At 39.5% G+C, this 11836-nt stretch overlaps 1 protein-coding gene across 1 annotated transcript in view; it reads left to right on the top strand.

Moving 5' to 3' along the window:
* Window positions 1-2486, top strand: part of LOC107551716 (F-box only protein 41) — a 50176-nt gene extending 47690 nt beyond the window's left edge. Inside the window, exon 13 of the mRNA XM_016233444.1 lies at window positions 1125-2486. Within this exon, the coding sequence (XP_016088930.1) occupies window positions 1125-1187 (63 nt within the window). The 3' untranslated portion in view covers window positions 1188-2486. The remainder of the gene's footprint in view (window positions 1-1124) is intronic.
* The last annotated feature ends 9350 nt before the right edge of the window (window positions 2487-11836 follow it).

Raw genomic sequence — 11836 nt, 5'->3', positions numbered from 1 at the left:
GTTTTAAGTTAAGTTTATTAAGTTTTATTTTCCATAAATCCATAAATTGCATGCGCGTTTTCGAAGCTATATAAATTGAATTATGCCCACAAATATGACGAAAAAAAGCACGGCTGCATTATTATAACATCAGTAATAATAATAATATTTAAAAAAACATATAAAAGCAATATAATCATTATCAAGCATTGCATTTGAGCATGAAACTAATCACTGATATGCAGTGCTTTCAGCATGTAATAAATGTTCATGTTAATTAATCAGACGTAGGCTAGCTATTACAACTTTCATCTGAAAAAAATTTGCCAATGCAGATGTGAGCTTGACCGAAAGTGTAACTCGGATTGCGCTTTAAAAACACGAAAGTACAATAAATTCACATTCTTAGACTACATTAGTGTCACTATTGTCTTTGACAGTCTGTCCTTCAGTGAAGAAGCAGTCTTTTCATATAGAGCATCTATTCTTGCCGTGACTGTTTTGCGTGATGGAATGTCATACTCGGGCTCAACGTAATGCATGAAATCTTTAAATCCTTCTCCGTCGACGAAACTAATGGGCAGCAAATCTTTCACCAACATTTCAGCGATTAGCTGTGTCATCTTCTCGGTTCTGCCTGCGTTGTATTTTGGTCTTATGGCAAATGATGCAATGCTCGTCTGAGTTGCCGCTCTGTTATCGCCAGACATTTTATGTACAAATGTTAGATGATAGCGCATTGTACTTGTTGAGATTTGTGTGACAGCATGGCGCTGCACAGCTTGCACTGAACTGTATTTTCATCGGTCTTCTCAAAGTGAAGCCAGACATCACTACGTGACTTTGAGTCCACGATTCTCTCTCTTCTCACGTCTTTTGATGCATCCTGTGGCAAGCTAACCAATCAGAGCTCAGGGCGCCGCCCAAAGTGCTGCTATAACCAATCGGGGAAAAAAATAAATAAAAATTCGATCATCGTTTACATGATCGATCATCGCTGTCACGGTCGAGTACTCGAGTACTCGATCACTGTTGCACATTCCTAAATCAGACCTGACCTCACCGTTTTATTGGCTCAAAAAATAAAAAACTGTACATACAATATACACCTGTTCCTTTATATCCTTTCTGTCTTCTCCTCTCAGGCACTCAAAAAAAGACCTGGTTTCTCCAAAATCCTCCATGTGAAGGCTGATGGCTTGTGCTAATAACTCTGCTGTGTTGAGGCCAGAGCCACATAAAGGTTCATCGAATATTTCAACCTGATCGAGTCATTCTCTCCTCGAAGAAACAAGGAAGAATCAAACACTTCCGCTTCAGTTTGAACTTTAAACACCAGTCTACCACACCAAGACGGGAGCATCTGTTAGCTTTGAAATGACGCAACTAAATAGAGGAGTCTGTAAAGACAATACGAACAAACTCTACGAGAAGGCATAATTACTTGCCATGGCTGCCTTTCCAACAGTCACCCAATTACAGACTAAGGATTTTTCTCCTGCTTGCCAAACGCACTAAACTTTTAATAAGATCTCAGAGAGCATGACGTCTCTCTTCAGAGCACAGAGCTGCAGGAGGGAGCAGTCTCATATTCGAGATTGACCTGAATCATAAAATCTACGTGAAATCCAAACAGCACAAATTTAAAATGCACATGGCTAAGTTAGTAATGTGGGAGTGTGTGTTTGTGTGATCAGCTCGATTGCTTCCCCCGATGTTCAGCGAAGAGACGCATTTGTTCATTAGTCGTCACTTAAGAGCGTCTGGGCAGCCGTGTTACTAGGACAAATATCAACATAACCTAATCACCAGCTTCAGACATGGCTTACAGAGACTATATTTAGGGGAAGCCATGTCTCCACAGAAATTACTATTAACTGCAGTTATCTTGTGTCTTTAAGCGCAAGTTGAAACCGAATGAAGAAGCCAAGCTGTTTGTGTTCGTGTCAGACCCTCCAGTCCTTTAGCCGTATTCCCATGACCAGGGTCACTCTGGCAAGGGTTTGTTTCTCATCATTGGATCTGTTGTTCCAGACAGATTTGCAATGTCTTCTCCATAAGGTGCCATCCATAGCTCCGACATTTTGTTTTTAAGGTTGAATTTTGGTCATACCCAGTGTGCCATTAGTCTAAAAGGTGTCCAGTCATACCCTACATGGTGTGCACTTACCTAAAGGAATTTAAGGGTGAATAGTGAGGGATGGAGACAAGCTCATGGTGCTGTTAGTCCAATGTAACCCTACTGTTTCACCTCAGATGTCAACGTCTCCATCTCTTCCATCACTCACTGGTCTGTGGAACTCGGGTTGGTGCAACTGAATTGGTCAGGTTTCAGATGCTACTTTCCATATTCAAAAGATAAAATTCTCTGCTCAATGGAGAACTCTGATTCTGAGTTCTGAATGTACACACTGCACAATTGAATAGAAGGGATAAAAACAAATATATACAGTTGTTAAATTAGGTTCTTTACAGTATCTACAAGAACTTCGCTTATAAAATGTGTAGGTTAGGGTTTGGCTTTGTTTTTTGTTGGAAATATGAAATTTATTTATAGCCTCGTTTTGTCAAGGCCAGCATTGTGTTAACTTTTTCTTTTGTTTTTAAATGAAAAAAGGTTATTCATGGTATATTTTGGTGCATTTTTAAGTAGATGGTATGAAATGTGAGGTTTTGCTTTCTGTTGAAGTATTACTCTAGAAATTAGTGATGAAGCACTTAAATGTGTTTTAGCTGGAAATCAGTCATACAAAGAAACTAGAAAATGCCATTCTCGTCAAGTTTCTTTTTAAAAAAACATACTGATGCAATAATACTGATGCAAGTACTGGTCTCGACCTCTCTCAGTGCTGTACCATTACCCATCAGGCATTGCTGCTCCCCTTGGCCAGTCTCTGAGCTGAAATCACACAGTCCAAATTCTCTACTCTGTGTTGCAACGTTCTACTTCCTCTCTTAAAACACATTATGGGGCTTGAATTAGCATGAGAGGAGTATTCACACGAACTGCCTGAGTTTACTTTATGATGGCTGTTTAAAATGAGACAATGTGGACCAGAATGGAAACGGCAAAACCATCTTCAAGAAAGAAATTGCAGAAGTGGGATAGGTTCCTCTGAAATCTACCACCTTCACCCACAACCCCACACAATGACTTTTTGAGTGTGCACTCTTGTCTTCTGAAGACTTTAAACAAACACAAACTGTATGTATATGTTGTTTCTATAGGAAGGAATTACAAACGGTGTAAATATTTGGAAAGCAACCTAAAGAAAGAGATAACCTGAAGTGTTTAACGGATATCTGGCCACATGTGGTTTCCCGTGTGGTGGCCGTACTGACCAGATGACTTTCAGAGTTCAAAGCTATTTGCAGTATGCTGTGTATGATAGATGCTTTATATTGAATGTGTCTCAGAGTCCTATAGAGATGGAAATAATTTAAAGACAGATTACAGTTTATTTCAACTATTTATTTCTATAAAAAGAGATGTCTATGATGATGGCATGTTTGTGCTAAAGCATTATATATTTATCATGTTGCCTTTTCAACTGTTCTGCTGTAGATGTTATTAGATTATTAGACCTGAGTGCTCTGGATTACTGCTTGCTGCCTTTCATTTTTAGATTGAGCAACCGTTGCACCATTATTATGATAAAAAAGTAACTGCTAATGTTTAGTATTAAGCCGTTGATGTTCTATTTTGTTTAATGTCGAGCCTTTTTAAAGAATCTGACATATGTAATGCACTTTTTTATGGTTGGTTTCGTATAATTCATGTGCAATTCCTCTTTTCCTAAGCTTTAAAACGTCTCCGGTTACGTATGTAACCATGGTTCCCTGAGTAGGGAACGAGACACTGCGTCCACTAGGGGTCGCTATGGGGAACGCCTCGTCGTGACCCGTGTCTGAAGCATACATTGAAAAAACACCAACAACACGTTGGCCGTCAACAGCCATGATGTCACTACCGGTACAACTATACTATAAATAGGCGCCGGGAGAACACATCATCCACTTCTTCGTCTGAAGCTTGCGTCCGAAGCATGGCAAGAAACCTAGAGGACGCAGTGTCTCGTTCCCTACTCAGGGAGCCATGGTTACATACGTAACCTGAGACGTTCCCTTTCATGGGAACTTCGAACTGCGTCCTCTAAGGGTCGCTATGGGGAACGGTATACCCACGCCACCATGCTGAGGGGAGTGCAAGCCAGAACCATGGCGAGCACTAAGAACCAACTCTACCATATTGCTATGGGAGTCGCCCCTGGGACGTTAGACGGCTGTCAGTGACATTATTCCCTACGGCCAAATGCCTAGGCTACATACCACAAAAACGTACCTGTTAGGGCCAGAACTCCTGGCCCGGGGTAGAGCTCAAGGCTTGAAATCAGGAATAGATTCCTTTAAGGGAATACAGCCAAGAGCCTAGAATCATACTAGTCTTGGCCTGTCACACAGGGGCTACCGCACGTTTCTCTTTGTATGTGCTGAAGGAACTGTCAGGAGAACTCCGAATTCAGAGGAATAATGTTGCTCATTCCAGGTAACCCTTTGATAAAGGGGAGCACTGCTCAATACTACCACGAGGACAGCCCATGGAGCGAGGAATCCAACTCCTCAGAGAGGATTAACGCTCGAAAGAAAACACCATACTCACAATAACCCTCAATGGTGAGGGGAGCGATGCTTCCAGAGTGTGTCGACAGAGACACACTAGTTGAGTGGAGCCCAAGGTACCGGGGTCTAACCAACTCGGAGAAAGGGAACGAGATCAAAAATGCGTAACCCTTACCATACAGGATTTTAGAAAAGTGGGCAAAACATAATGTGCACACTTACCAGCTATGTGGATTTTAGAAAATGCGCAAAGCATAACGTGCAGACTTATCACTTGTGTGCATTTGTAGAAAAGTACGCAAAGCTTAACGTGTGCACTTACCATAGTATTTTGAGTTTTCCGAGCATCTGTTTACAAATACCCGGAAGTACTGGGCCAAACGGGAGAGGCAAGCTCAAATACAACCCTCAAAGGTGAGGGGAGCACTGCCCGAGACAGCATTTACACAGGAAGGTTCTCATAATGCCACCTATACCTCCCGCTCGATGCCTTAGCAAGAGAGGATATCCTGGTGGTCGGGAAGCCCCTCAGGGCAACCCAGATACGGTAGACCACTCAGGGTAGCATGAAAGCGTAACCCCAGCCCGGACGTCCAGGAAATGTTTGCAGTGATGATGATGATCACGAAGGCTCCCGCAGAAGCCTGTGTTATGGCCGCATGATCCAGGAAGTATGAAGCCGAAACCCGGCTTTTCTTACAGTCTGGACATATATCGACGAGTGAAATAAACACTGCAAGTCGAGCACCCGGTTTCTGAACCCAGCAGAGGGGGTGCCCATTGAGGACCTACCCTAGAAAGGGACAGAAACACACAGGTCCCGGAAAACACTGCAAAGAAACTAGCAGAAGGGTTATACACACAACCACCAGCTCATTAGATACACACATATATATATATATTTATATATACATATATTTAGACATGGATCGTACTCACCCACCATGGTTCCCGCGTCGGAGCTCTGTCCGAAGAAGCCTCTAGACCGGACCATCAGTAAGATGGTCACTATGAAGCCATAGAACCAACCAAACCTAATAGGTCCAGCATAGGAGATTATAATGCAGGAAATTTCCCACCTAACCTCGGTCAGGTGGAGAGATGGTGGTTACAGGGGAATTAGGAAGGTGAAGATAAGGGGAGATGTAAGACCCCCGAAGGAAATAAATAGATACTGAGGTATCACTCTGATCCGGACAAAAGCACTGACGCCCTGTCTGGATCACATCATTCCCTTCCTTGCCTCAGCATCGGTGGGTCCTGAATCGCGGGAAGCAGATGGCTACCCCTCTTTCCTCGAAAAAAGAGACAAACAAGGGCAGAAAAAACGCTTGCAGTGCACACCGATTGCCCCCTCGGAGGCATCGTGTGCGTGCTCTTCGCCCAACAAATAACGCATAGATCGTGTGTGTCATCAGATGTTAAACAACGTCAACACGGATGCACACATCCTTAAACGCTTTGCTAGTGCTCGCCATAATGAGATGAATAGAGATCGCTCTTACCACAGAAATGCACGCTTCAAACAAAACAGTCAGTGAAGACGAAGAAGAGAATGATGTGTGCTCCCGGCGCCTATTTATACTGTAGTCGCACTGGTAGTGACGTCATGGCTGTCGCCGGCCAACGAGTTGGTGTTTTTTCAATGTATGCTTCAGACACGGGTCACAACGAGGTGTTCCCCATAGCGACCCCTAGTGGACGCAGTTCGAAGTTCCCATGAAAGGGAACTATCAGCTTTCCATTCCTCACGTGATCAGTCCGTTTAATAGTTTTATTGATTTTTTTTTATGAAGCCCTCGCAGTCGTCTTATTTGATGCATAGCATTGACCTGCAATATAAAAATAAATAGCAACATAAATATATAAATATAATTGCTTGGTAATGTAAAAAACATTTGATCATGTTTTTATTTTTTTTATTGCTTTAAAGTAAGTGGTGAAAGTGACGATGTGCCGGGTAATAGTGTGTAGACTGAGCACTTTGAATATTATATTTTATTTGACTAAAAATAGACTAAAAGAGTATGTGACCAACCCAAACCTGGAACTGAATTCATCTGAACAGATTATAATAAACTGACAGATATTGAAATTGATTGTAATTTAGGAAGGAAGAAAAAGGGAACAATCACAGAATGCCACTTTAGCAGAAAACCTGAAGCACTCGGAAAGATAAATATAACTTTTACTTACGTAAAAGCATAACCATTGTTTTTGTACCACTAACCAGAACTTCTTGAAACAATCAGTTATAGTGGTGTTAGCTATTGTTAGGTGCCAGATGTTGTGACAATTAATGTGTAGCTGTAATTGTAACCATCAAAGCAATTACCTATTGTTAAAAGTATGTCGAAAAGACGAATCTACAAATGATGATGATTTATTAATAGTGGAGTATTATCAGCTTTTTGTTTCGTTACGTTTTGTAGCCTCGACATGGTGTAAGATATAAACATCATTCACAATCTTAACAGCCATATAAACTCCACAGACCTGGATGATGATTATATAACAATGTGTACATCTAAATGCCTTTCATTTATCTATTTTATTTTATTTATTTCTGCTACTCTATCCACGAATATGGCATTCAGTCCTTGATTTTGCGATATACGTATATTGCTTTTCCAATGTTCAGCTTTGTGCCGTGATGTTATTTAGCCATGATATCTCTTGGCTCTCATTTGAATGATTGTATTTTATGCCCACCGGTCTGAACTGCTTTCATGCATTACCTCAAACATCTTCTGGCAACATAAGTTGAATTGTGTTGCTTTTTTTATACCAACAGATTGCATTGACGTTATTTAATGAATGCCCTGCACATTATCTGCCGTTGCACAAAAAGGCAATTCATCACCCGAAGTTAGTTAATATTTATTGGAAAATTTTCATGATTAAACTCTTTTCTTGCTTGTGGGAACAAATGCAGACATTTTTTTCCCTTCTTTTTTCATTCGTTGTATTGTTGTGGCCTGCTTATTAACATTCCTTATTGTCTGTTTGACCGGTTATCCCAGTTTGCGAAAAGTTGAGTATAAATGTGTGATGGAATCGTTTACATTCCAAAATCTCATGCCATTTTGTTCCAGGCATATTCTATGAGTTATAATAAAAATCTGATACATATACTCATATTGTGTGAAGAGATCTTTGTATTACATGCACCCCTTTAGATTACATATTGGAATGACAAAAAAAAAAGAAAGAAAAAAAAAAGCTTGAAGCATGAATTATTTATTTATTTTTGCACCAATTTGTTACAAGAGGCAAACACTTTGTAAATGAAGTCACTCCTAAGACAGGAAAAACACAACTTAATACTATTAACCAATATGGAAGCAATATTAACTTAGCAGTAAGTAATAGCAAATTTAGGACAAAGGTAGTTCCTTATTAGGTATTCAATAATCAATACTAAATAAAAAATATCCTCATTGAGAACTACTTGCTAACTATGACCAATTAATAAAGAATAACCAATTATTAGTGAGGAGTTGACATCAATTTCACAAGTAATTTAATACATTTTTAGACATGTTACTGTTGTGATTAGTAATTAATTGGTTGTTCTTTATTAATTGGTCATAGTTAACAAGTAGTTCTCAGTGAGGGTGTTTTTATTTAGTAATTATTGAATAACTAATAAGGAACTACCTTTGTCATAAATTTGCTACTACTTACTGCTTAGTTACTGTAATCTTGCTTCCATATTAGTTAGTATTATTAAGTTCAGTGTTAATGTAGTAGGCTGCTACCTATTACTTCCTGCATAGTTACTTGTTAACAATGTGCCATTATTCAAAAATGTTGCCTAAAATGGATTTTTAAGCAGTTGCCTCTGAAGAGAAGTATAAATGTAGGCTAAATAAAATGGAATGGGAGGTGAAGTGCGTCATCGGGCAGCAATCATTAGGGTGCTTTAATTATATTTGGACCAAATCATTGTCAACAATTGTTTCTTATTAAAAACACATTTTGTGTTTTTGCCGAGGGCTGATCATTGTTTATTGTGCACTGTTGTGTTTACACGTCTTTAGTTGTTAAAATGTAAGTAATTTTCACTTTACATTGATTTTATTTTTCATTAAGGCCTACAGTTGATTTCATGAACACTAAAAGCAGCATGTCCGCCAGAGGTCAGTAGCGCACTGTGTAAGCAAGCGAAAAATAACGTGGCTTGTGCATTTCAGTGCGTCTTTTCGAGTTGCTCAAGTAAATGATTCCAGGTTTTTTGTTACACATACACCAGGTATATACTAACTGTTTATGTGTAAACATTGTTTTATCACTCACATCAGGCGTAAGTTTAGTGCCTGTGGAAGTTTGTGTGTGTGATACAAATACAAGAGTTTTCAGGAGCAATTTTATCTTTATCTACGGATAGCTATATTTATTTGTGTACAATACAGACAAGCTCTTTCTCTCCTGTCGCCTTATCACCAGAAAATTGTGTTGTGTTTGATAAGCACGTGGTAACATGTCGAGAGTTAGTTAACGTTAGTGGGTCAGTAGGCTGGAGGACAGAGTAAATATGTAGAGTAAGGGTTACTGGCCTTTCGGATAAACTCGATTTGGTAACTATTTGCTTACATTTTCAGATTAAAATGTGAGGGGTGCACAATGCAAAGGGTGTTGTTGGGTAAGGAGTAGGCCTGTTTCGGGGTTGGGAATACGGCTATTGAAAAAACCAGCATATGCTGGTTAGGTATGTTTTGACGCTGGGATGCTGGTTTAAGCTGGTCCTTTGCTGGTTTGTGCTGGTCCTTTGCTGGTTTTAGCTGGTTTATGCTGGTCATGTGCTGGCAAAACTTAAACCAGCAAAGGACCAGCACAAACCAGCATCCCAGCGTCAAAACATACCTAACCAGCATATGCTGGTTTTTCCAATAGGGATCTAGCGAAAATCTAATTTTAATCCTTTTCTTACGACCCTATTAAACGTACAAGAGAATGAGCAGGTATAGGCTACTGTACATAAAGCGTACAAATGCAGAAAATTACCAGATGTTTGCAGAATGTATATCCTTTGACCTTATTACATTTGTGCATCGCAGAGCAAACGAAAGAGACGACGTCGACGTGAGAAGTTGCGGAGAATTGTTCAAACACTGAAGATGGAAGATGCACACACTATTAGTGACAGATCTGAGACCTTATGTGTGGTGAAATTCATCATTACGAAAGGATAGTCTTCAGAGTGTGTAGCGCTGAAATAAATTGCTACCAAAATACACCACTCAAGTAGGTTAATTCTTGAGAGAAATGAGTCACAATTCAAATGAGTCATAATTTTAATTGTCAAAAATTTAAATCAGTCCCAAATTAATGTATGCAATTTGTCCAAAGGGGAAATTATGTGATGCCTACTTGAGCCCATAAAGCTTCCTGTGATTAAAATAAGTGCAAGAAATGTGATAAACATGCTCCCTGATAGCACACGTACATCACGAAGACATCTATTTGACGTCTGCATTTACATCAGCAAGACATTTTTTTTGTGTGTTTGCTCATCTGCAATACCTTTATAGGACGTTTCCTATTAGATGTCAAATAGATGTCTTTAAGATGTTTATGATTTAGAATGTATGTAAAACTGACATCTTATAGACGTCTGTCAGATGTTTGTACACAGCAGATGCTCTCCAGATCAAGTGATCATTTACAGACATCTCACAGACGTACGTGTGCTATCTGGGCTAAACACTTTTTTTTTTCCCATCAAAATTAATTTTTCTATGGCAAGTAAAATTATTCGCTTTATTAATATATAGCCTAAATGTTTGTAAATATATCATCAGGCATTTTTGTCACTAATCAATAAATCACTAATCAATAAATGTGTGCACATTTTTTGGATCCAAATGCAGGAACTAGTATTTGTTTCAATATTATTTGATTTCATTTCTTGCTTAGACAGCTTAAAGGTGGGGTAAACGATTTTTCAAAAACGATTTAGAAAACTGATTCGGGCCGAATAGCAAAACAAACTTGTAGCCAATCAGCAGTAAGGGGCGTGTCTACTCATGATGTGGAGGAGAGAGTGTTCAGTGCACAGGACATATAGCGAGCCGAGCGACAGAAAGATAGAGATGGCGGATAAAAAACAAAAGAGGAAAACGTCTATGGAACAAAAGAAGGTTTAAGGCAATAAGGCAAGAAGTAGGACCCGTGCAAATATCGGCTCAGCTTTCCAGCGCTGGAGAGAACTCAAGGAGCGGGAGGTCTGCGATCAGACACAGAGGTTGCTTTGTTTCTTCTCGATAGGTGAGTAACACAGTGTCTGCGCCACAACAGCTAAAGTCTGTCTATTACACTGGAGGTGAGCGTGATTTCACCAATAACTTTTCAGGAAATGTCAGTTTTAGGCTTACAATCAGGATTAGGTGCTTCTACACCCTTGTTAATCAGCTATCATTTCCCTCTGATTTTAGGAATAAATTATGGGTAAGGTTAAGTTTAGGGGTAGGGATTGGGTTAAGTCTGTATTTTTTGACAGTAGTGTTGATCCAGGATCAACAAAAGATGTTGATCCAGGAACATGTCTTACTTGGCAAAATCACGGCGACCTACATTGGACGCGACAAAGAGACCTTTGAAAATCATTTGAAATTTGTGTCAGTACATCATTGATAGAACACAGCAGCAGTTTTCTGTCTGGGATTTGTCGTGTCGTGCCACGCCGCATCCAGTGTAGACACATATATACATATGTATATATATCTATGGTGTAGACAGCATCACTGATTATAATGAGTTCCATAGTATTTTGTCGCACCGCACCACGGTGTAGACACGGTGTAACATTGGTTTTGCTTTGTTTCACAGAACTAATCGTTGCCTGGGTTGCGTATGTGTGTGGGGCGGAGCTATCAAAATAGGGGCGAGACCCTTTTGGGGTAGGGGCGTGGTTGTTTCGTTGATTTCAAATGTCAACATTGGCTACCAGAAATCGCTTACCCCACCTTTAAGTAAAACTATCTACTATCCTCCTACGTATTTATTGTAATGCTGCTCTTGAAGGTTTATTTTTTCAGTTTTAAGAATGACAACAAATATTCTTTATTTCAAAAACTTGGCAACTTTATTTACAATTCAAGTCAGTCACATGCAACATATTTTAATGAATATAACACAAAATTAGCAAAAGGAAAAAAAAAGCATTTTTGCATTTTTTTTATTTTCTTCAAAATGTTGATTAAATATACAAAAATATAGTTTACAAATACTGTAC

The sequence above is a fragment of the Sinocyclocheilus grahami genome, unplaced genomic scaffold (genome assembly GCF_001515645.1).
Source record: "Sinocyclocheilus grahami isolate Dianchi unplaced genomic scaffold, SAMN03320097.WGS_v1.1 scaffold17.1, whole genome shotgun sequence".
NCBI classification, from domain to species: Eukaryota; Metazoa; Chordata; class Actinopteri; order Cypriniformes; family Cyprinidae; genus Sinocyclocheilus; species Sinocyclocheilus grahami.
Note: the sequence above shows the minus strand (reverse complement) of the source record. Positions and strands in the feature narration are given on the sequence as shown.